Below are 27,447 nucleotides of genomic sequence, written 5' to 3' on the forward strand. Positions count from 1 at the left end.
CATTTGAGAATGTCAGCATGCTATATGTAAGATGCTTGTGTTACAAATGTATTAGAACTGTATGTTATATGTATATCAAATTGCTGGTATAGAAGTGTGTGTGTTGAAAAGAGTTTGTAAAGTATTGAGCTTAAAAATGTAACCACAGTGTACCCTACTGGAATAGAATAGAAATGTACCTGCACTATTGTAACTGTTTAGATGTATATATTTTAACAATGGAAACTGGGACACCAGAGGTTAACTTCAGAAAAATAGTTGAAATTAAATTATGTTATGGCCACGTAATAAAAGGATGTTATCTTTCAGTTCCAGTGCAGTAACAGACACAATTTCTAGAACTAGAGGTTCACTGTTTTGTCTTGGCAGTATTTTTATTGTTTTATGACTTTCAGGATCTGCTTAGATCTAAGAAAAACCTTGTCTATGTATTTTCACGGGTATTCTAAATGGTACCAGCTGCATCAGTGAGAGTTTTATCTGGGATAAAGCCATATGACAAGAAATTATGTCATTCTGCACACTATCCCAGCAGTAATATTTGTAATATTAATTCAAGAACTCTCTGAGAGACTGAGTATTCTGTACTTGTCTTTGACCTGACATCAGCAGAAAGACCAATTCACCACATCTGCCTTGCTTCCTCTGTAAGTAAGTTAACTAGGATAGTAATTCTCTAGATATAGTCAGGAATATAGCAAAGCTTAATTTAGATGTTTTTATTTATTTATATATTTGAGGCTGTCCTGCAATGTTGTTTTAAATATTTCCTGTGATTTTGAACTCTGATGTTACTGTGATTATATATTGAGCATTTTATTGTTCTTTTATTATTTATAATTAAATATATTTAAACCTTTCATTGTGGCTGATGTTTGTGAGACATATTCAAGTTCTGAGAGTACTTGCATATCTATTTGGTGATACTGTGTAGGCCACTCTTAATAGCCTTGCCCTTGGTCAAACTACAATTTGTATTAAACAGTAACATTACACAGTAAGATTTGACACCCTTTGTTTAAGGGCCTTAAAGTAGCTGATAAAGACTTGGCTGGTGGCAGTAATAAATACCTTATAGTCTGGGCAGATGGGGACATAGCTAGTAAACCTGTGACAACCTTTCCCAGGTGTGTGTGTGTGTGTGTGTGTGTGTGTGTGTGTGTGTGTGTGTGTGTGTGTGTGTGTGTGTGTGTGTGTGTCAGCTACTTGGACAGGGACATGAAGCACTGCTTGGACAGATGGGGTGTTGGAGGTCTTGGCTTTACCACTCAGCTGAGATCCCAACATTATATCTGTGCCAGTGGGCAGCCTTATTGGGGATCTAGAGAAAGAGGGACAAATCAATCCCAGACTGACTGTGGACTCTGTGGGCTCTTAAGGGAAATTGCACTTGATGCAGAGAGCTGCATCTGGAAATACTGTGTGTGTGCCTGTCATCCTCCCAATGTATGTCCCCCACTGGTGCTAGTGGTGAGGATTGAGGCTCCGTGATTACTGTTTCCAGTGGCGGGGTGTCACAGTCCCATAGAAGGTATGATGCTCCTGTCATACAGTTAAAGAACTGATGCAAAAGACTGAGTTTGGTGAGTTGTGTGACACATTAGAACAAAGCAGAATCTAATGAAATATGAAGAATATAGATTGATGCGAGAAGCGCATATAGCATTAAATAATGTGAATAATGTAAGCATGCAAAGCATAGTCATCCTAACCTCAATCAGTTGATTGCCTGAGTGTGAATGTCTGCTGCATGGGTATCTTAACAGCTTATAGCCTCACCAGCTTGTTTTACTACTAACCAATTAACTGTTAGGCATTCATTTCTGGAATGGCTCACTACCAGCATGAATATATAGACAAATTCATCCCATCTGCAGCAGACAGCAGATGTTCTGATTTTATAGACCATTGTTTACCACACACACACATGCTTACACACACACACACACACACACACACACACACACACACACACACACACACACACACACACACTTTTTTCTTCAAGGAAACAGGACATCCAAGACAGTACTTGAACCTAACAGTCTTTATTGCTTGCCCCTCTAGCATCTTTTGCCTTGTACTTCGTTATACCCATAGAGTGAGTGTAGCACTACAGTGCAGTACCCTCTTAATATCCTACTGTCATTGCAGGCTGTTTCTATCTTGACAAGCACAGCTGATAGGACAGACGTCCTGTTCCAAACCTACCAAATGAGCTAAAGTGAACCTTTGAATCTAAATGGCCTCTTATCTAATAGCCAGTTTGATTAGAATAGCTACTACAATATAAGAAATGACTGCAAACAAATGGCCACAAAGTTTAAAGAAGGATTTCCCAAGAGTAAGCACTGAGTATTACCTGATAAATGATTACTTGATATTACTTGATAATCAGAAATGCTTCCGGTGTGAAGTTAATAGCTTATTTGGCTGACATACATTCAACTCAAATAACTCTCTGTCCATCATGATAACATGACAATTTTTAATCTAAGCAAATCACAGAAGCCTTTGCTAGCCCTGTCCATGTACTTCCTCATACTGCACAAATACTCCAACTAATGGTGATTTGTTTTTCCTAAGATTATTCACAACATCATGGTGACAGCATAACTTTGGATATACCACACAAAGTGATCTCAGTCAGTTCCTAAGAAAAGGAATTTCTAAGGGCATGCAACATCTTTACCCTATTTCCATAGTATATTTTGCAATTTACTGGTAAGCAGCAACTTGCTACACTCGTGGAAATTAGGATGAACAACAAAGCAGTACTTCATAGCATGGGGTATGCAAATGTGGCAGCCGAAGTAAAGACTCTAAACTGAGTTAAAGAGCAAAATGAAAAAAGGTCCCTGATCTATTTTGGTGCTCCTCACCTCATAAGCATAAAAAGAAAAAAAGTCTTAAACTTTTAAGCTTGCCTGACTCAAATGCTTCAGTCCTGACTGCAAAAGTAGTGCCAGAATTAATTTCTGCCAGTACGGAAATGAATACAAGTAGTGTACTACTTTCTGATGGCATTTACCAATCATACCCCCTTATATCTTGTACTCTTTTTCCCCATCATGGCTATGTTTTTGGTTTTGAGTTTGGCTATTCACATGTAGGCCATCACCTCTCTCTGTGTGGACACTCCTATCCCTTTCAACTGTCCCTGATTTTATAGAACATGCCTGATTTTGCATTATACCTGCCATGTTCCTTGTGACTGATGGATCAATATAGTCCATCAGTAATACCAAATATCAGAGTTTCATAAATACCAAATATCAGAGTTTCATACATATTAATATTAAGAAAAAAGAAGCACTCAAATGCAAGAGCTGCTGTAGAGTGCAGATGCTAGCTAAAGTGTTGATAACTACCAGCTTCCTGAGGCAAGGGTATGGGTTTCAAACTTTTTCCTATTCCTTTTTTTGTATTTTTTATGTGACTTAGGGTAATATTTAAAGAGTATCCCTGCTGTCTAATGTTAACACAGAAGACTAATTATTTGCCTTATTAAGGCAGTGCTCCCAGTACCACGAGTGCAGAGTTTGAAGCTTTTTCCCCTTGTTTTTTTATTTGTTAATATATAGTGCAACTGACCACTACTTTCCTGGTGTCTAGTGTTTTCACATGGGACTAAAGCATTACTTTCTGTGTGATTTGACAAAATTATTTAACAATCAACAGATGTTAGAGAAATGTATTTACAAATACTGGACAGATAATACACTTGATATTAATCATATGTAAAAAAGAAAACTTAAACAATTAATCTGTAACCACACTAATAGAAAATACCTAAGAAAATGCAATGCTCATAGATATGTACAAATGAGTTATCAGCAATAAAAATAAAAACTTAAATCATATTACCTACATTTTGCAAGTCCGTTTGCAAATCTATTTACATACATTACACTATTAAAAACAGACTCACATAACTTTCTGTATTAATCCTATCATAAATATTTTAAAAAGTATTCCCAGTTATAACTTACTGACTGAAAGTAAAAATATCAACCATTCATTTTAATTTCCTCATTTAATAGTCTAAATCCTATTATTTTTATCCATGTACAAAGGTCCTTCCAGGAAAGTTACATAGGAATTTTCCATTTGGAAGCTATATAAGTATGAATAATCATGGCTAATTGTATTAACCAAAGGGAAAAACTAGATTTGCCTTTTAGGTACTCTACTAAAATGGAGAAGAAGAAATATTCTATCATCTACATAAGGATTATCAGTTATGCCAAAGAGTATTTACTGGGGAGCACTTCCAAAATTTATGGTTTTGAGAGGGGTCTGAGTTTCCACATGCATGACACCTATAGGAGTGTATGAATCCCTGTTGCAGGCTGGACTCAGGTGTCCAATATTCCTTGAAAGCCCAGTATACAGATTTTCCATAAAAGTAGGGGAAAACATTTGATTTTAATACAAGCCTTTTTAAAGTTTTGAATACATTCCTGTGAAATATTGGGATTAAGTTTCTTATAAAAATTATGAAACTCAGTGTGCCATTTGTTTCTGTCAGAGGACAGTAGAATTTTATAAATCATTGAAACTTTAAATAAATATTGATTATCTTGGAGCCCTAGCATCAATTTTACATTAATCCAAAAGGGGAAAAAAACACTTTGGATATATTGCCAATACTCAGAAGTTACATTTGCATGGCTCAAACTTATATAATGCCATATTACAACATTGGGCAGATTCCAATGTGATTTTAAGGAATTAAATGGTCTTAATTTGTTTTGCTTACTATTGTCTTCTACACAATCATGTAACCATACTACACCCCTACTCTCTCAATCTAGTAATGATAATCTTGTAGATCCTATATCGCAATGAGGAGAATCTGAAGGAGAAAATGCTGTACCCCAAAGTGCTGAGCTTACAGGGTTTAAACTTTTCTCCTTTTGCTCTATTTAAATAATATCTCTGGTATCTATTGTCCACCCTCTGGGCAAAGTCTTCCTTGCTGCAAAAATGCAGTTCTATTCACTTTTTAATTGACTGGAGGGTAACATTTAAAGTAAATCCCTAGTGGCTAGTACCCTCCAAATATTGCAGGATATGCTTGTAAGTTAATCAAAGTTCAAAGGTGTGACAGCTCCCCCCACACACATATTCAAACATTCATGCACACACATGCTCACACACACACACACACACACACACACACACACACACACACACACATACGCGCTTGCTCAAGCACACACACACTCATTCACACATTCATACTTACCTGATAGTACTCAAGGACAAAACCATCCATTCTCCCATACACACGCAAATACACACAACCATATGCAAACACACACAGACACACACACACACACACACACACACACACACACACACACACACACACACACACACACACACACACACACACACACACACACACAATCACCTGAGGCCACTAATCCCTCTGCATATGCCCACACATGCAGCAAAGTAGTTGCAGAAATGCACAAACCCCCACCACCATGACATGTCTGGTAAACCCTTTGGCATTTACCTCTAATGCAATTTCACCCATTGGAAGTAATGGGTTAATGTAAATTTTTTGGCTGACTAAATTAACTCATCCCTCCAAGCAAACTAGCTGAGCAGGCCATTCTAGGAGAAAGCACTTGGCTAAATAATGTTGGCTGCTCCCCTAGAATGCCTCATCAACATTTGTGGTAGGCCACAGAGACAGCTTTTCCAAGGTAAAACACGGTGATAGGGCTGTCTCAGAAAAATAAATGGTTATTACCAGTGACAGTGTTAGGTAGTACACTAAACTGATGTATACTTAAGTGTCAACATGTAAATGGGTATATGCATGCAAAGTGTATTGTTAAGTCATTATTACAGACTCACATCAGTGAAGAGAAATGAGAAGAAAAATGTTTGCCTCTTTAATTTGCATTATTTAAAAAGTAAGTGTTTTCTAAATAATGCCCTTTTATAATAGCAATATATGATGGCAAATTCATGGATAATAAAGATTTTACCTGGGATGGCAGAAGGGCTATAGTTTGGTCACATAAGCAGCATGCTGTTATCCAAACACCAGCCCCATTATGGCATGGTATGAATTACTCATTCCTTGCCATGTTATATTGCAAAAGCACACTGTGCAATCATATACAGAGCAGTACAGAGGCACTCAGCAGAGAGTTGTTACATTTAGATGCTGCAAATATTGCAGGCTATATGAGCATACTATTAATGGTACAATAGGTGCTTTGCAGCATGCAAACACTGATGGCGTGAACCAGAGCAGTACTGTGCAGCACCTCCAGGAATGCCACACAGGTTGTCCCAGCATTTTACTGAGTTACCACAAAAGGGACATATTGTGCACCCCCCTGCAGGAATAGTGCACAATGCACTTTAGAGGTTTCCTGATGAAACTTAAGGATGTGATAATTAATAAAGAATAGAGTCCTTCTACATATATTAAATGCCCAAATGTTGTCTGGGTAAATTAATCCACATCATGTAAGTATGTCCAAATTTTAATTTGATAATGTTAAACAAAACAATTTGGAGCAAACAGTATGAAATCCAACTAGAGATGATAAAGTCTTAGGTATCATACTCTCTAATCTAGGATCTTTCTGCTTTGTACCTATGATTATACACCATGTAATTAACACAAACCATACATATCATTGCCTTCACCTTAAGCATATAGCCAGTTCCATGGCACATAGGAAAAAAGACCCAACTGCGATCCAAGTGACCCTTGTTTGATTAGCACCATGGGTATTTGCTGGAGCTGGAGTGGCATGGAAAGGGATGGTTTGGCTCCACCCACTTATGTTCTCCTAGAGAAGAATATGGGAGTGCTGTCAAGACAGGTCCACTAGTCAGGCACCAGTGGAGACCAGAACTTGAAGTGGCAGATGGACTTAGCATTTGGGTAGATCAGTGAGGTATGCTCAGGGATCCCTTTAAGGAACTTCCAAAATACTGAAGCCAAAGGGATAGTTCTTAACTAGAAGTTGTGACCAGATGGCATAATGGTCAAGTTCTTTGTCTCCCATGACCCAGGTACAAAGTTCAGTCCTGACCTCTGACCAATGCCTGCTTGGAGTTGGCTTGAAGTTTGTATGTTCTTCCTGTGTCTCTGTGGGGTTGAACCCCCCCTCTCAAAAATATGCTGATCATTTCCATCTCAAACTCAATTAAGAATGGAGCTGTGGGCAGCAACACAGACTCTAGATGGTGCCCAAAAAGGGGGAGAGTCGAATAGAACCTCTGGACATCCACTGCGATATGCAGTAAATTTAGCACAACATGGATGACAGACTGCATGCCATGGCAAGGCTAACCACTCAATGGTATAAAATATAGCTCTTGGTGACTCAGTCATATTGACTAATGTTCCCCAAATGGGCATGGGTACTTACCAGTGATAAATGGGTTATGGATCCAGGTTACTACAACCTACAGTGCAAAAGACCAGGAAGTCATCAAAAGGTAGAAGGAGTCCAGGAAAAAGTAGGAGATACAAAAGACAGACCAGGCTTGGAAGCAATACTGGTTAGCTAATAAAGAGGCTGAAAGAGGAGTTGCAATAGAAAATAGCAGGGAATCAGAAGCATGCTACCAACGTCTGGAAACTGATGCAATAGATGGCAGAAAGAAATTATATCAGGTTGCAAGGCAAAGAAACAAAGATAAAGAAGATAACATGACACTCTTCATAGGGATGTCAGCAACAACCTGCTCATGAGTCCAAAGGACATCAGTGGCAGATGGAAGGAATACTTCCAGCAGCTTCTGAATGAAGAAAACCCCACAGAAGTTCTACTACCCTAGATGCAGCCTATGGTGAGAGAAGAGGAAGAACCCACCATAGAAGAAGTAAGAACAGCACTGGGGAAAAATTAAATCAGGGAAAGGAGCAGGCTGATATGAGGTCAAAGAAGAATGATCAACATATTAGGTAAGATATGAGAGAAATGGCTCCTGAGGGTACTCATAGCAGTACTAGAGAAAGGCATATCCCAGACGACTGGAAAATAGATATACTAGTGCCAGTGTTCAAGAACAAAGGGGACATTCACAACTGTGGGTAGTACAGAGGTATCAACCTCTTGTCACACCGCGTGAAAGTTCTGGAGAGGGATTGATAAATGAATATGCACAGTAAGTAGACAGTAAGATGAGAAATGAGCAGTTTGGATTCAGATTAAGAATAACCTGATGTTTGCAGTGAAACAAATAATTGTGAAGAAGCTAGAAATGAGAAAAGAGTTCAACTGGGCATTCCTTGACATGGAGAAGGCATATGACAAGGTCTTAAGAAAGTTGATTTGGGCAGTCCTGAAGTGGTCTGAAGACCCAGAAACATTGGTAAAATTAGTGCAAGCTATGTACAAGGACCCAGTGACTCAAATACAAACAGTGTTCAGTATTACAGAGGGGTTCCCAGTGGGAGTGGGAATAAAGTTGCTGTATGCAGATGATGTGGCATTACAGGCAGACTCTGAGCAAGAACTCTAGCAAAGAGTAGGAGACTGGAATGCAAACCTGAAAGCACATGGGATGAAGCTGAGTACATGTAAGAGATTTGTGATGGCAGTAAATGGGGGAAGTCAGAAGAAGTTGAAAAATGAGATAGAAGGGAAACTAGTGGAACAGGTTAATATCTTGAAGTATCTGGGAGGAGTAGTTGAGGAGAAGGGCAGTCTGAATGTGGAGGTCAAAGCTAGACTCAGAGAGGCTACAGCCACCTAGCATAAAGTAAAAATAACCACAAATGTTTTCATACTTGGCTTGTGCTCTTTACATGGTTATGAACAGGCACAGTGCCAGGGAAAATGTATGACAGAAGAATGCCAAAGAAGCCTAAAAGTAATGTGTGCAAAACAGTGGTACTATCAGTAATACTGTATGGTACAGAAACCTGGGCAGAAAAGGCAGAGCAGTTGAGGAAGCTAAAGGTGATAGAGAGGAAGTGCCCGAGACAGGTGGTAGGATGCACATTATGGGACAGATGAAGGAATAAAGACATAAGAGCAGAAGGCAAAGTAGCTGCAGTCACAGAAAAGGTCAAAGAGAACAGGTTACAGTGGTTCAGCCACATGTGTAGGAAAGCAGAAGACAATCTGGTGAAGAAGATTTGGGACAGTCAGGAAGAAGGCAAGAGGAAACAAGTGTGTCCAGTAAAGTGATGGATGGATGGTATGAGAGAAGATCTGGGCAGTCAAGTACGACTGTCGAAGGTAGGAGAGTGACACTGAATAGGGAGAGATGATGATAAGTGACACAACACCCTGACCCCATGTAGAAAATGGGAAAAAGGGGGTTGATGATGATGACGATGATGATGATGACGACGATGATGATGATGATGATGACGATGATGATGATGATGACGATGATGATGATGAGCAAGGCATGCCAATCCAGAAACACTACCAGACACATTCCACAGACCATGCATAATTGCCACCGTGTCATTGGAAGGATCTCAGTACATAAAGGAGATACAGATGTAACAACAAGTAAATGTATGCAACCTCTGGTTGCAGCAGTGACAGCACCCAGCTTCATCTATGCAACTTTCCTAGGGAAGCACCATCATCATCAACATAATCATCATCAATATATAGGAAGTACAGTGACCCTGGTCTGGTAGAGATAAATACTTGGGTGCACCAAGACCCCAGGGCAACAAGGCAAGTTATGTTAAGAACATAGTTTAGGTGAGTCCTGCTGCAGTGGTAAGAGTCAAGCTTGAAATCAAAAAATAAAAAATTTAAAATTAAAAATACAAAAAAACTGTTACTTAATGTTATCATATTTAACCTAACTTATGTTTAATTATGGAAATAAATCACCAAATAAATGGAATGTCCTATCTATGGAACTTGTATAATTGTGCTGCACTTTGTATAAATGTGCTCTATCTTCTTACTATGTTGTTTTCTAAATGGCATTGCAATATTGACTGCTATGTGTTATATTGCAAGTATCCAACTGATTATATATTTAATAACTATTTTGGTCACTGCATATTAATGAATCCCTATTTTAGTATGTTGATAATCATATTTCAGTACTAATTATTATTGAGTGCTTCCCACTAGTTAACCATGTTAACCATAAAATAACAGTAGTTATTAAAGAGCAGAATCAAACTCTGTCATAAATAAAGCATCCTATCTAGACTTTGCAATAAAAGCTATGATTTATAAATTGGCAAATTTGAAAATAGATCAGGATACTACTCTCATGAAATTCTTGGCATATGTATTCATGAATAAATAATTGCAACAGACAAATATACAGATAAAAACATTTCAGTAGAATTGTAAAAGGAATATGGTATACAACAAAAAGCAGAATGCTTTAAAATAATAGAAACATATCTAGATTAAACAGAGTATGAAAACTACTATTTTTTCCTATCAGATCTTCCAGATCTATCTATGAACTCAGCTTTAAGACAGATTGCAAAAGAATGGGGCAGTATTGCAGAGTGCTTCCCCAAGACTTTCACACTGCCCCAATCCCTTCCAAAGAAATGCCTATAACTGCATGTTGGGTAGGTGGCAAAAGAATCCCTCAACAATGAGGGAGCCAAGCTGCAAGTGCTATGCCAACACACTCCTAATACTTCAGGCCTAGACTTATGATTCTATGACATTCTATGTCAATGAATTGCATTGTCTATGCAAGTTGCGTCCTGATGAATGGCAGTAATATCCAATGTATCACAGAAAAACCAATTTGTACAAGCTGAGCCTGTAGGCTGCTCTGTAAAACATAGCAAACTCAGAGAAAGATCTATCGTATCCATATCCTGATGGGAGGAGGATGTCGCAGATGGGGGATCTGGAATGGTGGATAAAATGGGGTGTGGTTGATGGATAGTTGGCAGTAACTATACTCGAGGGAGAGTTGGGTAACTAGACACTGATATTAGCATAAGTAGTAGTGATGGCAGGGACAAGGTATACAGCACACTTCATGAAAATAATATATGGATCCCAATGACAAGAAATGTGCCCCACCAAATGAATAACCTACTATCGGCAACCAACTATTCAGTAATGAAAAGAAATCAGCAATATACTACAGGGGGCACTGCACCAAGTCAACATTTTAACAACAAATAAAGTCTGTATTTTTAAACATACCAAGTATAACTTGTGTTCTTTCAATTAAAAAGAAGCTACTGAGTCACATCTGAAAAAATATGCTTACAGCTGGGAAACTATAAAGTTTGCAATGACTATATAAACGATCACGGAATAAATATGAGAATTGAATCTTACCCATTCCTGGGCTATATTCTACTCTTAGTTATATGTTAATAATCTTCTATAAGAATAAATAACTATATCTGCTTTATGATGTCAGGATACTACTAAGATTGTTTAACATGAAGGACTTAATAAATGGTGAAAAGCACTTTATGTCACCATAAAATAGCAGCTATTATCAATACTATGGGCAGTAATTCAAGCTAATTATGGCCAATGAAAAATAATTTTAGATTCCAAAAATCATCAGATCTCCCCTAAAAAGCTGGACTAACCTAGCCAACAAAGTCAATAAAAGATAAATAAAATTTTTTTTTTCAAACACCTTTATTGAATTACCACTTGTGACACAGGCAAATTTACATTTATATAAAAGTAATCACACTATAATTAACATAAACATTTACTTCATATATATTGCTATATATATATATATATATATATATATATATATATATATATATATATATATATATATATATATCATGTAACCTAAGCAACATTACATAAATTATTCAATTCCTGCCTTTTATATATATGTATGTATATATATATATATATATATATATATATATATATATATATATTTTTTTTTTTAAACAAGAAACATCTTTATTAAACCGTCACTCACTACAAAGGCAATCATACATTTATATAAATGAAAACAAACCACACCGACACAATCCTAGTTGCAAGCATTTTACATCTCAAACTGTACTGACACACTCCTAGTTGCAAACATTACTTATAGTCTACCCAATCTTTTTCAGTCAGACATTACATAGCTCATTTAAGTCCTGATGCCTTTTAAACCTCATTCCACCCTTGTATGTAAGGATGAATAAAACTTCTGATGTAAAATGAATATGCATACAAAATTAGCTTAGTTTTCTATCTGCTGCAGACGGAAGCCATTTGCATCTCCCACAAGATGTTTCTGTCCCAAAATATACCTAATACAACAAATGTGTTTGCTGTTGTAAATGGCAATTTCTGACTCAGATACCCTCAAATCACATTTCTGACCTTCTAGCAGAAGTCATCCTGGAGGGACACTCTTTAAACATAGTAGGTAAAGTCTCCAAATTGGAGTTCCCCAGTACAACTCTCAGGACCTACATTATATCACAGATTATATGATGCCATGACATACCAGGCATTCGCAGTGGGAGTGGGTGTGCATCAAGGTTCATATCTGAGTCTGCTGCTGTTTATACTGGTGATGTACTACATTACCAAACAGGTCAGTGGGAACAGATCAACAAAGATACTGTATGCAGCTGATGTGGCTTTACAGGCAGCCTCTAAACAAGAACTTCAACAAATAATGGGAATGGAATGCAAAGCGAAATGCACATGCTCAGTTTAATAGTTTGCATGTGGGATGAAATTGAGTACAGATAAGATAGAAGAAGCTGAGAAAGGACATAGAAGGGGAAATAGTGGAACAAGCTAGCAGATTTAAGTATCTGTATGGGGGGGCAATCAGAAGGGATGTCTGAATGAAGAGGTTAAAGGTAAAATCAGAGGGGCAGCAGCCAAATGAGACAGAATGTCAGGGGTAATAAGTGACAGACGAATGCCAAAGAAGCTGAAATGGTATACAAAACTGTGGTGTGACTGTTTGGTACAGAAACCTGGGCAGTGAAGGCAAAGCAGCTGATAAAGCTAGAAGTGATGGGGAAGAAGTGCCTGAGATGGGTGGTAGGATGAAGAAATAAGGAAATCAGAGCAGAAGATTAAGTAGCTTTAATTGCAGGGAAGGCCAAAGAGAACAGATGACTGTGGTTTGGGCATGTGTGCAGGAATTTAGAAGACAATCTGGTGAAGAAGATTTGGAACTGACAGGAAAAAACAAAAGGAAGTGAGGGCACCCAGCAAAGAGATGGATGGATTGCATGAGAGAAGATTGATGTCAGTCAGGCAGACTGTGAAAGAAGGGAGGAAAATTGCACTGAATTGAGACAGATGGTGACAGTTGATATGACACCTCCACACCATGTAGACAAATGGGAAAATGGGGATGATGATGATGATGATGATGATGATGGTGATGATGATTCACTAGGAAGTTAGCTGTTAAATAAAAAGTCAGACTGAAGCTGTGGAAAAAAAGAGAAACTGCAAACTACATACAATATATGAAACTGGGTGTATTCCCCATGACATTCCTTAATGTAGAGTCCAGCTGTGTTGAAGGGCTCATTGCTTTTACATAGATCAAAAACTGCATTCAAACTTTGGATATATGCATTGATAGCTCCATCCATGTGTCTAGCATATCATAACACTACTCTTTTATCTGAATCTCCATACAGTAGAAGTAATCAGGTGGTTTCATTAAATTAATAAACTTTAACACTTTGTTGCTTCACTTAAAAGTGAAATTAAAGTGTTAACTGCAGAATGCAATTACTTGAACTAAAAAGTTATACATGGTTCATCATTCCATGATACAACCAAAAATAATGGGGATGAATTTAAAATAACAGAAAAGTAATCTCTTGTTTTAAAAATGGTATATTTTGAAGAGTAATTCGGTAGCTCAACAAGTTTATTATTAGATACTTTGTACAAAACAAATTCAATTCACAAGACATTGGTTAAAACTCAGATGAAGGATGACATGGAACCAAAAGGAGCATTTGGAGAGATTTGGTTAGATCAAGAAGTAACCAAATGACATTTGTTAAATCAACTGCTTAAGAATCATTGTATAATTGTCTAACTGAAGTCTCTATAATGAGCAATCTTTGTCTGTGATAGAACTTAGCCTGTCTGGGTGAGCTTCTCACTGAATTTCTTGCCCTCTGCTATTGCAAGCAACAACTGACTGACGATGCACTTACCTCTATGCACCAAACATGAAGCATGCTCCTATATTTTCTGGCACAGCAGGCAACTCTCCATATATCAGGATTCAGTCATTTCCCTCCTCAATTTTTATAATTTGTAAGGTAGTGCATCCCATGCCTGTGCATATACAAAAGTGAGCTTCCAATCTGTGCTGGAGTATGCTTTTCTTTTGGTATGGGGAGGTAAGTGCTTGTTCTAAAAATATCAGCCCAGATGCTGGTTAGGGCTGTATGTTATTTTGTTGGAAGTTACATTCTCCTAAAGGTTTTGACAGAAATCAAAGTAAAGCAAACAACTTGTTTTTTGAGGTGGCCTCCATGTGGCACGCTACACTTCAAATGCTAGAAACAAGGAGTATTTGAAGTTTAAACCACCATCCAGGTATGACTAGATGGAAAAGTGGCAAACTAGTCTATACTGTAGAAGAGAGATCACAGTAGGAATGCAAATGTTTAGACATGATGTCATGATCTGCAGTATCAGAAGAGAGATAGAGACATCAAGCAAGACCAAAAAAGAATGAAAGTGTCAGTCTCTAAACATCTGAATATTATTTACTGTTTTAATAGGGAACAATCTCTGTACTATGATGAGTGCAAAATCTGGACTGACATGGGTCTTGGGTCTATGAGGTCACTGACAACAAAATAGAATCCAAACTGCATTTAAATAACGTCTTGATAACCTAACAAAAATTGGAAGGTTCGATATTGGGCAGTGATTATAAAGAGAATTGTCATCCAAAAATGTTTCTTCAGTACCAAGACAACAAGGCTCCCTTCAACAAAGACAGAAGAATCCTGATTTTAAATGGAGATTCCAAAAATCAGATAAATAACTGTCCTGAGCATGTCCACACAGGTAGTAACTAGACTCCACAGGTGGTAGATGCATACCTGAAGTCATAAACTTGAAGTCATCAAAATCATGGGTACTGAAGATCCTCCAAATAGTGAAAAATACTGTCTTAGTCTTGACCTAGGAGATGCACATGGAGTTAGTACAATGAAATGCAGATCTGATGCCAGCAACCTTTTGGTGAATATCTTGAGCAGCCAGGTCATAATGATATGATATAAATGTCTTCTGAGTATAAAGACAGGTCGAGCTGCATTGACTGCCCACCACCCTAAAAGCCATGGCTGGTTGTCGAACCATCTCAGATATCTCTCATTGAGGAATAATCCCTTATTACTTGAGATCAGAGTCTGGTAGAGTGCACGGTACTCACCCAGTCAAGTCTGTCACACCAAAAAACAACACACCTACAACATGTTCCAAAGTCTGTCCTTCCTGACACAAGGAGTGTAGCTCAAAATCAAATCACAGATCATATGTCCTGACTGGTACTGGCATGCATAACATGGGGGGATGAATACAGAAAAGAGGACTATCCTCCATTATGAGCATAAACCAATGCATCAAGATCAACAATAATGTTCTCTGTAAGAAGTTAAATTTTAATTGAAAAAAAAAAGAGAAATTCTATAAAAATTATAAAGATTATGAACTCCCTCAGCTCAAGATCAGGAAAATATGTTACCTTCAGAAAAATGGAAAATGGATCATGATATGGTTAGATCTACAGACTGGCACACGTCCAGGCCTAAGACTGACAAATTCAATAAGAATGTTAGATCACTTTAAGACCCAAACTATGGGGTTGCTCTAGTAAATATCGGAACAAACTTGAATCTTTTCATAATGCAGCAGCATTCTTTAGCATGTTACATTGATTTAGTTATAATATCATATGCTGTCACCAAGAGCCACCAGGATTTGTTGGCATAATGCAACGTCAACAAGAAAGTCAGGAAACTCATAATGGCATATTCTCAAATGTCTAGGTCAATGGTGGATGAGGAGAAACCTACCATTCAGTAGCTATTTATTTTGGAACAGAGCTTCAGGTCAACCAGAGAGTACCTTTCATAATCCTCAGAGACTTATTACTGGAAACGTCAGGAAGAAGAGTGGTAGCAGGGTAAGTGAAAAGGTTATCATGGAACCACTCCCCTATTATAAACAGAATGTCAACATTGTATAACAAATCAGGGTGATCCCGAGATTTTTGCAGAGGGACCCTGCAGTAATGTACAATGCCCTATAGAGGATGACAAGAAAGAGATTCCACTGACCTGCAAATTATGACAAACTGAAATCCTTGGTAGGGTTTATAGGTAAAAGGGATTTTTTTTATTGTATCATTTTACCCAGGGTTGAGACAAAATGGTGAATTGCCAATTTGAAATGTAATCCTAACATAAGAACAAGTGTCTGATGACTTGTAAAAAAATGTTACATTTTACTTAAAGCACATAACTTATAATAAAGCTAATCAATTCTTGGAGTTAATCTGCAATGAAATGCTTGACCCATCAATAATCTGGTAAAAAATTATGAATGTACTTGGTTGGAATATACATCACAACTCCTAGTTATCAAAATGGAAACAGAGGATTAGTACATTTTCATTTACAATAGGAAAGGGGTCTGTATTTGCTAATGTCACTTACTGGATATATTCAAGTTTATCATATTAAAGAAGTAACCTACTCTTTTTTCTGAAGATGTCAGCAATAGCCTGTTTGCTTCATGCTCAGCAGCTTCTTCTGGCCATTTATAGATAGAATTACTCTAAGCTGACTCTCTGGTTTCCATGTTAGACTGTCGGTGAAGCCATAACATCTGTACTGGGACTGGTGAAAGGTCATTCTGCTGTGTTCACAAATCTAAAACTACAATATTGCAAATAATTTATTTATTTATTTATTTATTTATATTTGTTGACCGGGAGTGTTATCATAGAATTAAACTGAATTGTGAGCTCTAAGTGATGTTAAAAAAGTACATGATGGCCATTATTTACAGGAGCAAAGCCCAGATACAACCATTTTGGAGGTTTTGTATGATGCACCCACTTCTTCTTCTTCTTCCCTCTGCAACACTGTTAATCAGTGGTGAGAAAAATTGTTCGCCGATTTTGCAAATTTGATTTAAAATTTCATGTTTCAGAACTCCACATTAAAGATTAAAATCCAGTTCCATCTACTGTTCACATATTTGGTACTCCTGTATCAAAAAAAATAAATAAATAAAAAACATTCAAGTCCAAGTAGGTGCTCTACTGTAGTCCAGGAAAATAGCAGGTTGCACTTTCTACACTACCATTACTTTCATGCCACTAACAGTTACTGTGGCAGAAAATACTCTGGGCTGTTTTCAGTATATTTGTTCTTGTTTCATTAGACACATACTCATGAAATGTTCACATTGTTCACATACACACACACACACACACACACACACACACACACACACACACACACACACACACACACACACACACATTGAGTGTGTGTTTTGTGTTTTTACATATGTCTGTGTGTGTGTGTGTGTGTGTGTGTGTGTGTGTGTGTGTGTGTGTGTGTGTGTGTGTGTGTGTGTATACAAACACACACACATGCACGTGCACACACACAAACACACATACACACACACACACACACACACACACACACACACATTTATTTATGTATGTAATGGATTGACATTTGTTGACCAGGAAAGTCCACTGGATCAAAGATCCATTTTCAGTTGAGTCCCAGGGAGAAAAGCTCCAAGGAATACAATGACACATTAAACAAACTTAATAAAACTTAAAACAGTTAATAAAGATTTTTATATAGACAGCAAGTTATGGCAATTAAGACAAAATACAGTATATAATAAGAGACAATAAAAGCAGGTCTTCTGTCAAAATTCTATCTACTATACATTTATAAATCATACAACATGGAAAGGTGTTTGCCTTTCTTAAATTTATATGTCAAATTATGTAAATGTGCTGGATAAAGTATCTTTTAAGGAGGTTTGTTCAAATGATTGCAGGTAAATGTAAGGTTGTTAAGGTAATGTTGTTTTAATGTTGATTTAAAAGTTTTTGTAGTATCTAGTTGAGTAGCTGAGGGTGACAAAGCATTTTAGACTTTGGCTACTGTATGGGAATAAAGGCATTGCCCAGCTCTCTTGTTCGGTTTAGTTATGGTTAGGAGCAGTTTATTAGAAGACCTAATATTTCGGGTTGGAGTATATATATGTACCATGTCTTGGGTTATATATTAGTTTGTGAGTAAGGGTGAGTTAAGTGCAATATAGGCAATGGGGAAATTGAAGCCAATTTAAAGCTTGGCAGTGATGTGTACAAGTTGGCATATTGGTAAAGAATTTTGCTATTTTGTAGTAGCATGATTGTAATTTAGTCATGAGTGATGTGTGTATCCTAGTGAAAATGGGACTACCGTGCAGGAGGGAAGGGAGAAGTCAACTATTTGCAAGTTTTGTTTTGGTAGACATATTCAAGAAGATTTTATGCCTGTAGAGCTTCCCTGGCTTCAAGTGGGTCTTTTTAATTGTGCTGAGTATATGATTCTCAAAAGAGAGTTTGTCATCAGTTGTAATGCCCAGTAGTTTTGATGTTTTAACAAGCTCAGTTTCAGTATTGTTTTGTAAGAACATTTTAAAGTCAGGGGCTACAGGTTTAAAAGAGAACAATAAAAGTTTTTTTTTTTGGCGATTGAGTAGCAGTTGAGCATCACTTTGCCATGATTCTATGGATGTAAATGCTTTTTGAGTTGAGATGTGTAGTTCTGACAGGTTGTTAGAGGAAGTGATTCTAGTCAAATCATCTGTGTATTGGATAAGGGTACTTTGTTGAGATGCTTTATGGAGATTGTTAATGAATATATTAAAAAGCAGAGGCCCAAGAATAGACCCTTGGGGAACACCCGTGCTGTTGATTAGGTATTTTGATTGTTTATTTTGCCATTTGACAGATTTTCTGTTATGAAGGTAGTTTTGAAACCAATCAATAGTATGTGGGGAGCAGTTTAGAGACTCAAGTTGTAACACTAATTTATGGTGTGACACCATATCAAAAGCTTTTGATAGGTCAAGCAAAATAACAGTAGTTAATAGACCAGCATCAAGAGCTTTGTTTACAGTATTAGTAAATGATAGTAGGGCTATGGTAGTGCTGTGTGCTGGCCAAAAAACGTGTTGTGTGGGTGACAGTAAGTTGTTGTCTGTAAGATGCTTAAGCAGTTGATAATGTATACACTTTTCTAGGATTTTTGACAGAGGAGAAAGAATAAAGATAGGTTGGTAGTTGGAGAGGTCATTGGTGTTGCCTCCCTTATGGAGGGGAGTTATAATAGAGTTTTTCAAGAGTTGAGGGATGTATGATTCAGAAATAGATCAATTTATAAGAATGTTGACAGGGTAGGCTATAGCACTGGCAGCAAGTTTTAGGTATTCTGCTGGATGTTCATCAGAAGAGGAAGGCTTTAGTTTTTTGAGTAGTTTGTACACTAAAGTGGTAGATGCAGGTTGTATAGTAAAAGAGGGAGGGGTTGGACTGCTATTAGAGGAAGCATATGTAGTGGGTGAGTTGGAGAGAGGCTGAACATGAGAACAGTAATTATTGTTTTTATTACAATTTGGATCGGTGTTGTTTTTTTTTTGGGATAAATCATTTATAGTTTTTTTAATGGTGTCAATAAAATGAGAATTAAAGGCTTTGGCAATCTCTTGTGGGTCTTTATCAGGAGATGGTGTGGGATTGTGTTGGATTCCTGGACTGAGAAGTGAGGAGACAGATTTCCAAAATATTTAGGGGTTGTTCCCTCAGGTAGAAAGTTGAGTGCAGAAGTATTTTTTTGTCTTGGATAACATGTTTTTTGACACTGTTGCAAAGTTGCCTAAATACAAGTCCATTTTATAGAGTTCTGTTTTTCCACCATTCTGCCCAAGCTCTATCCCTAGAAGTAAGTAATTGTTTAGTTTGTTTTGTTAACCATGAGGCATGGTTATTTTTCATTATTTTAGTACGTAAGGGGGCAACACTGTTAAGAGTGTCAATGAAGATCTTGTTAAAGTAGTTAAGTATCTGTAAGTGGTAGTATCTTGGTCACATATATACAAAAAAGCACACACACAATCAAAGATTAACGTGAGGAATAAAATGACAAAACAATTTCTACTGTTAGGGTCTCTACATACTTTATAACTTCTGAGTATTCCCAAAATGTACTTCTCCCTACTGACTCTTGTAACACAGAGATAAGCTTACAGTGACATATGAAAATGAATCACAGTGGCAAAACAGTAAATGAAATACACAAATAACTGATTATAACTGTCAAATCATTCTCTTTCTCTGCAGGATGAATCATTTCTGGAAGATATCAATATGATTCTAAACACCAGTGATATACCAACCCTTTTTGATAAGGAAGAAAAACTTGAAATCACAGAAAAGGTTTTATTTCACTGAAACTCCTCATATTCGTTATTGCATTCATTTAAAATTTACAGTTTGTTTACAGCTTTGTTTTTTTTTTTTCATATTTCCAGATGAGGCAGCTTGTACCTATAAATCATGAACAATTAGAACTCACTCCATTTAGCATATACAATAAATTTAAGGAAGGAATCCAGAAAAATTTACATATTGTACTTGCATTCAGTCCTGCAGGAGACTCATTTCGTAATCGCCTGCGTCAGTTTCCATCTCTCATTAACTGCTGCACTGTTGACTGGTTCCAGGTAATAATTCTTATTATGCACATTATACTCCATCAATACACTGAGTATTCATACTTGTAAAACAGTCTAATGGCTAAAGAAACAGCAGGTTAACTAACTAAGCAATGCATAAATGTATTTTATCTTCTAGGTCATCTGGCTTCTTTAACATGCAAGTTCATTTATAAACTTTTTTAATCCATAGAAACAAATCTTTACGATAATAAATGCCAGACAGAATTACAGTTCCTGGCTAGATACACTGAAGGATTCACATATCACTGTCCAAATGCAGGTCTGTGTCCCAAGACTACTTCAGTAAATAATCATATTTTTTTTTTGGGGGGGGGGTTACTCCTTTAAAGACATAAAATCAAACTAAGCCTGCATAACAAGTTAAAAAAAAACAGTAGACAAACAAGCATCTGTTCATGTTAAATACTGGCTTGCACTGTTAATGAGTTACAAGAATATGATAGTAAGAAAGGGTGGCAGATAGAAAGGGAGAGAGAGAATGTAAATTACTGTTATAAATCACTTCTAAAACTAGCTTTGTGGCTTCTTTATTTGATTGGTTAAGCTGAGTATTTTGAGTCATTGTAAATTACAATTATTACTGCAAAAAGTTCTGTTTAGCTGAGTTAAAAAGGCAAGTGAAACTTGCCACAATTGCAGGTCTGGTGGAAAGTTTCAAAAGTATATATATATATATATATATATATATATATATATATATATATATATATATATATATATATATTTAAATAATTACAGTGCTTTCACTTTTAACTTTCAGAGAGATTACACCTGTTTTTCTTTTATCATTGCTTTTCTGCCAATTTCTGAAAAAGAAAGAAGAAACAATTATAAGAAACATGTGCATGCTGTTCAAATGACATCACTGGTACAAAGCAAATCCACAGATGACTTATTTATTTGTAAACACATACCTACTTGAATGTCTGGGTGCACAGCACACTGACATGTCCTCTGATACCATGTAATGTAAGAAGATGTCTACATCAAGAAGTGTGATTATATATTTAAAACATTTCAAAAGGGAAGAAATATCATTTTAAATGACAGAGTTGTCTAGTGCTGATAATCACCAGAGACCCAAAGTTGATTATCATGGTAGAATATAATACATTATAGCAATAACCCATGCATGGGTGTGGGTAATGCTGGATTTACCCATGGTTGGTGTGGTTTGGTCACAAGGGTGAAGCCCGAGTGGCCAAACAAAGCCAACCGTGGGTAAATCCAGCATTACCCACACCCAGAAGTGGGTTATTGTTATTATACAATGACATTATTTAAGAAAAAAAATAATTACTTTTCTTAAATAATGGCATTGTATAATGCCTCCTTGCTGCCCTTCCGCAGCTGTCTGGTATTCTGCGGCAGTTCTGATGTGCTGCGCATGCGTATGCCTACGCAGTACATCAGAGCTTTGGGCAAAAGCAACGGAGAAAGCAAGATCTCCGTTGCTTTTTACAAACTGTTTCACTATGTTAAATGGGTTTAACATAGTGAGACAGCTTTAAAAAAGCAACATAGAATCTCTGTTGCTTTTTTAAAGCTGTCTCGCTATGTTAAACCCATTTTTAACATAGCGAGACAGTTTTGAAAAAAGCAATGGAGAAAGCAAGATCTCCGTTGCTTTTTACAAACTGTCTCGCTATGTTAAAGGAGTTTGACATAGTGAGACAGCTTTAAAAATAAGCAATGGAGAATCTCTGTTGCTTTTTTTAAAGCTGTCTCGCTATGTTAAACTCATTTAACATAGCGAGACAGTATGAAGTAACGGAGATCTTGCATTCTCCATTGCTTAAAAAAAGAGTTATAGTAATGGAAAAAGTCCAGGTAACCGGACCTTTTTTCCATTACTATAACTGATTTACAATGTGCACGCTGACCAATCAGCGTGCACGTTTTTGAATATTAATGGTGGGTCATTGTATAACCTGTAATAAACAATTCATTGGTGCTGTTTTATGGTAAGTGAGTAGCATACCTCCCAACTGTCCCTGATTTTGACTCAAATTGTAGTTCTGTCCCACTTAATCCCTGTTAAAACTGATGACTTATGGAGAAAAGGTGGTGAAATACACTTCATACATAATGACAATAATTAGAGTTATAGATTTCCTTTACTTCAGAAAATGTATATTAATTCACATTTTCTTATTCTGTCAGTGTCTGTAGTTAATAGTATTCATATTTTAAAAGCATCCCTGATCATTTTTGGATTTGTCCCTGATTCTGTTGAGATTTGTCCCTGAATGGTATTATTTTGTTATGAACATAGGCTTTATAAGTTTCACTAATTAGAGATCAACTCAAGCACTGCACTTCTGTTTCTTATCCCAATTAATTTGTAAGGCATGGCAAAATCAATGTATATATCAATTAGAAAAACAAATAATCATTTGTCCATGCTGAATATTAACTTGCACTGCAGATGAACTAAACCAACTGTGCTTACAGGTGTACTGCCAATAAAGTGGAAAAAATATGAGGCAGTCAACCATTAGAAATTAATCACCATATTCACAACCACTGTGTGCAGCCACATGCCATATCAGAATACTTAGTGTGTGGCACATGTTCTGGAGTGCAGTACGTTACTTATATGCCACGTATAAACTGACAACCTGAATCATCAGAGTACAAGGTTTACTCGCCATTCCGTATCAAACGTGAATGGTTGATAGAAAAAAAAGCATTTGGTTGAAATGCAGAAATCAAACAATCATTACTGGCCACCAGTTAAATAGCTCATCACACAATAACCCCATCAATAGATTCAGCTGTGCTTACTGGAAAGAAATCAGCTCAAGGATCAGTATATAGTCAGGCTCAGTACAATCTTGAACACTAAGTCTATAATTATAGTTTGTAGGACAATATATAATATAATGGAGTTCAGGTCAACAAAAGAAAGAGAGATCCATGTGCAATATTATCTCCTCTGACAATGCAACAAGGTAGAAAAATGGCAATGGGTCATTAAAAGATAGTACTTCCTAACCAGGCAAAGCAATAAACATCAGTTGTGATAACAGTGCACCACTTTTTAATAGGTTGTCATATTCCTCTGAAGCAGTGATACTTGTCTGTAACTATTGTGATTTTATGTTTCATGCAAAGTGTATTATACTCAAGAGCTCCTAGTGAAGGTTAACATAGAGCTCTACATGACCTGATAAAAGCTACTATTTGCTGAGTTAATACTGCAGCATGACAGGCATATATTTCCAAACCTTAAGCTGTAACATTATATTTAAATATATTTTGTCATATCAAATAGTAATTGTCAACTCTTGGCCTTATTAGGGAAATCATTGAGTATAATACCCCCCTTGGCATGTATATCTCTAGACACATGCAACAACTGGAACACCCACAGGGATATCTTAATGAAAGGAAACAAGGTCTAAAAATATGTCCTACATGGACCCACTCAAACCTATGTCATTGTACTCCTTATCCACAGACATGAAGACACAAACTACTATCAACGAAATACAAAAAAAAACAAACAGAGCCACAGCAGTTCAACTGCAATAAACATTACTGATGTATCTGGTACCTCAACTATTGCCTTCAAGAAATAAATTACACACCACAAAAACATTGAATTTATATAAAATAATTAACACATCCAAATTAAATTACCGAAGCATAGTGTTTCAATACTTCCCCACACAATTGAATGTGTCCATTTCCTGTTGTCTAATGCATGTGTGTGTGTGTGTGTGTGTGTGTGTGTGTGTGTGTGTGTGTGTGTGTGTGTGTGTGTGTGTGTGTGTGTGTGTGTGTGTGTGTGTGTGGGTCCCCTACACATGGCCGAAATTTCACAAAGCCGAAGACCATATGGCCAAGACCATATGATCGACTTTTGAAATATCGACCATTCGGAAAGTACAGTTGTGTACACTTACCATAAATGTAGATATTCGAGTGTATTCACTGTTGCAGTCATTACATTTGTGTAATCTCCTGGCAGGTTGTCCTCAGTTGGCCTGATTAACAGTCTTGGGTCCTGCGTCGGTTGCTGTCCCTTCTTCCATGACGTCAGGTTGTCAGGGGTATAAAACATGCAGCCGGTGCCATTACATCAGTTTTTCTTGCCCCATATGTCAGGTGCCCCCCAAATGGGGAGCAAAATATATATAAATAATTTAAAACACAAAAATATACCTCCAAACAAAAGCAAATACAACAAAAAGGCTTTTAAGTGTAATAAAAGAAAGTAGAGGCATAATAAGAGGAAATAAAACAGGGGGCTGGAGGGAGGGTAACCCAGACTGCAACAGTGAATACACTCGAACATCTACACAACTGTACTATGTTCTTCATGTTTCACTGTTGCAGTCATTACATTTGTGTAGATTCCCAAAGCTATGGTTGGGAGGATGAATTTATACAGCATTAGGGCTGGCTATAAGACCCTGAAAAACAGCAGTGGCAAAGCCAGCTCTGGATATAGAGAAAATTGGTAAATGATAATGCTTGGTGAAAGTATGAACTGAAGACCAGGTAGCAGCTTCTAGAATATCCCTGGTAGGAACACCTCTGAAAAAGGCTGTAGAGGTAGATGCAGCCCTGGTGGAATGAGATCTGATCCCCTGGGGGATATGTTTTCCATGGTGCTTATAGCAGAAATGAATACAATGGCTTATCCATTTGGAAATGTTTTTTTGAAATAGCTTTTCCCTCTGTCCTTGCAGCAAATGCTACCAGCTGTTGTTCAGATTTTCTTCGAGATTTAGTCCTGTCCAAGTAAAATCTAAGTTGTCTGTGTACATCCAATGAATGCAGGATCCGTTCCCCCTTGTCCTGTGGATTGGGAAAGAAAGTTGGCAAATGAATGGACTAATTAAGAGCCACACTGGATACTACCTTGGGCATGAAGGATGGATTGGTCCTGAGTGACACCCTGTCCGCATGAAAGATGATGAAAGGCTCCACTGCCATAAGGGCCTGTAATTCAGAAATCCTTCTAGCCAAAGTGATTGCTAAAAGGAAGGCTGTTTTCCAGGAAAGAAATTTTAAGTCTGCAGTAGCAGCTGGCTTGAAAGGAGGGAGAGTGAGTTTCTCCAATACAAAGTTAAAGTCCCAGGCAGGAGTGGGAGCTGTCTTGGGTGGCCTCAAGTTTTTGGTCCCTCAGAGATACTGCTTTAGCAGAGGATGAGAGAAGAGGAGGGTTCTGTGTTGTAATGAGCTGAAATGGCTGAGGCATGGATTTTTATGGAAGAAAAAGACAAGCCCTTGTGAAGCATCTCAGTTAAGTATTGCAAAATCTGAGGTAAACTGGGCACTGCTGTGCTTATCCCTTGAGATTGATTCCAGGCACAGAATATTTTCCATTTGTCAGCATAAGATTTTCTAGTACTAGGTCTTCTTGCCTCCAAAATGACATCCATCCCAGGTTTGCTGAGGGATGCAAAGGGGGAATTTAAGTGATTAGCCAAACTGCAAGATTCAATGTTTGGAGCTGAGGGTGCAGAATTTGGTTGTTCTGCTGAGACAGTAAGGATGGTGTCTGAGGCAGGTGCCATGGAGAAATTTGTGACAGACTGCGTAGGAGTGAGTACTAGTGTTGGCGAGGCCAGTCTGGAGCAATCAAAATCATTTTTGGTTTGTCCTGTTTGACTTTTAGTAGACCTTTGGAGAGCAGAGGCAGAGGGGGAAAGGCATAGAGTGATTGGTTTTCCCAGCTGAAGGACAGAGAATCCACTTTCCAGGCTTTTTTGTGAGGAGTTCTTGTGCACAATTTGTCCAACTGGTAGTTCTGGGGTGAGGCAAAAAGATCTATGTCTGGGCACCCCCATTTGTGTGTCAACATGTTGAAAATCCGTGGTTCTAGTTTCCATTCGTGTGGGTCCATGAGATTTCTGCTTAGTTTGTCTGCTAAAATATTCAGCTTTCCTGGCGGGAATTGAGCCTGTAGTTGTACTTGATAGCTCAAGGCCGTGTTCCACAATGCCATGGTTAGTCTGCAGAGGGGGTAGGAATGTGTACCCCCTGCTTGTTTATGTACCACATAACTGTGGTGTTGTCTGTCTTTATCATTAGTTGTCCTGGATAGAGGTAGTCCTTGAAGGCTGTCAGAGCATTCTGTATAGCTAGCATGTCTTTTTGATTGATATGAAGGTGCATTTGATTTGGGCTCCATTTGCCCTGAATGCACTTCCCTACCAGATGAGCCCCCCATGCATAGTCTGATGTGTCTGTAGTTAGGGTTTGGGTGGCAAGGGGTGGTGTGAATGGCAGTCCCTTGTTTTGGTGGCAGGCCTCTGTCCACCATAGGAACTCTAGTTGCAGGCAAGGAATGATAGGAATCATTGCTTCCAGGCTGTGACAATGTTGACTCCATAAACGTTTTAAGTACCACTGAAGTTTGCTCATATGCAGTCTTGCATATGGAATTAGAACAATGCAGGAGGCCATGAACCCCAAGGCTTGCAGTATTTGTCTTGCAGATAGCAGGTTTTTTGTGGCCACCTGTTTGAAGTAAGTCACCAAATGAAGTTGCTTTTCTGGCATAAGGAAAGACATCTGGGCAGTTGTATTCAAGCTTGCACCCAGGAATGTAATTTTTTGAGAGAGTACTAGTTGAGATTTCTTTTCGTTTATGGTGTACCCTAGACAAATTAGAACCCTTTTTACAAACGCCAGATGTTTTAGAAGAATGGCCTTGTTTTCTGCCTGAATTAGA

At 37.6% G+C, this 27,447-nt stretch overlaps 1 protein-coding gene across 1 annotated transcript in view; it reads left to right on the forward strand.

The window, feature by feature from the left end:
* Positions 1-27,447, forward strand: part of LOC122815364 (dynein axonemal heavy chain 3-like) — a 4,921,723-nt gene that overhangs the window by 3,062,579 nt on the left and 1,831,697 nt on the right. Inside the window, exons 46-47 of the mRNA XM_044087818.1 lie at positions 20,359-20,454; positions 20,550-20,741. Of these exons, the coding sequence (XP_043943753.1) occupies positions 20,359-20,454; positions 20,550-20,741 (288 nt within the window). The remainder of the gene's footprint in view (positions 1-20,358; positions 20,455-20,549; positions 20,742-27,447) is intronic.

This window comes from Protopterus annectens, chromosome 11.part0 (genome assembly GCF_019279795.1).
Source record: "Protopterus annectens isolate FY-2018-M chromosome 11.part0, PAN1.0, whole genome shotgun sequence".
In the NCBI taxonomy this organism is placed as follows: Eukaryota; Metazoa; Chordata; order Ceratodontiformes; family Protopteridae; genus Protopterus; species Protopterus annectens.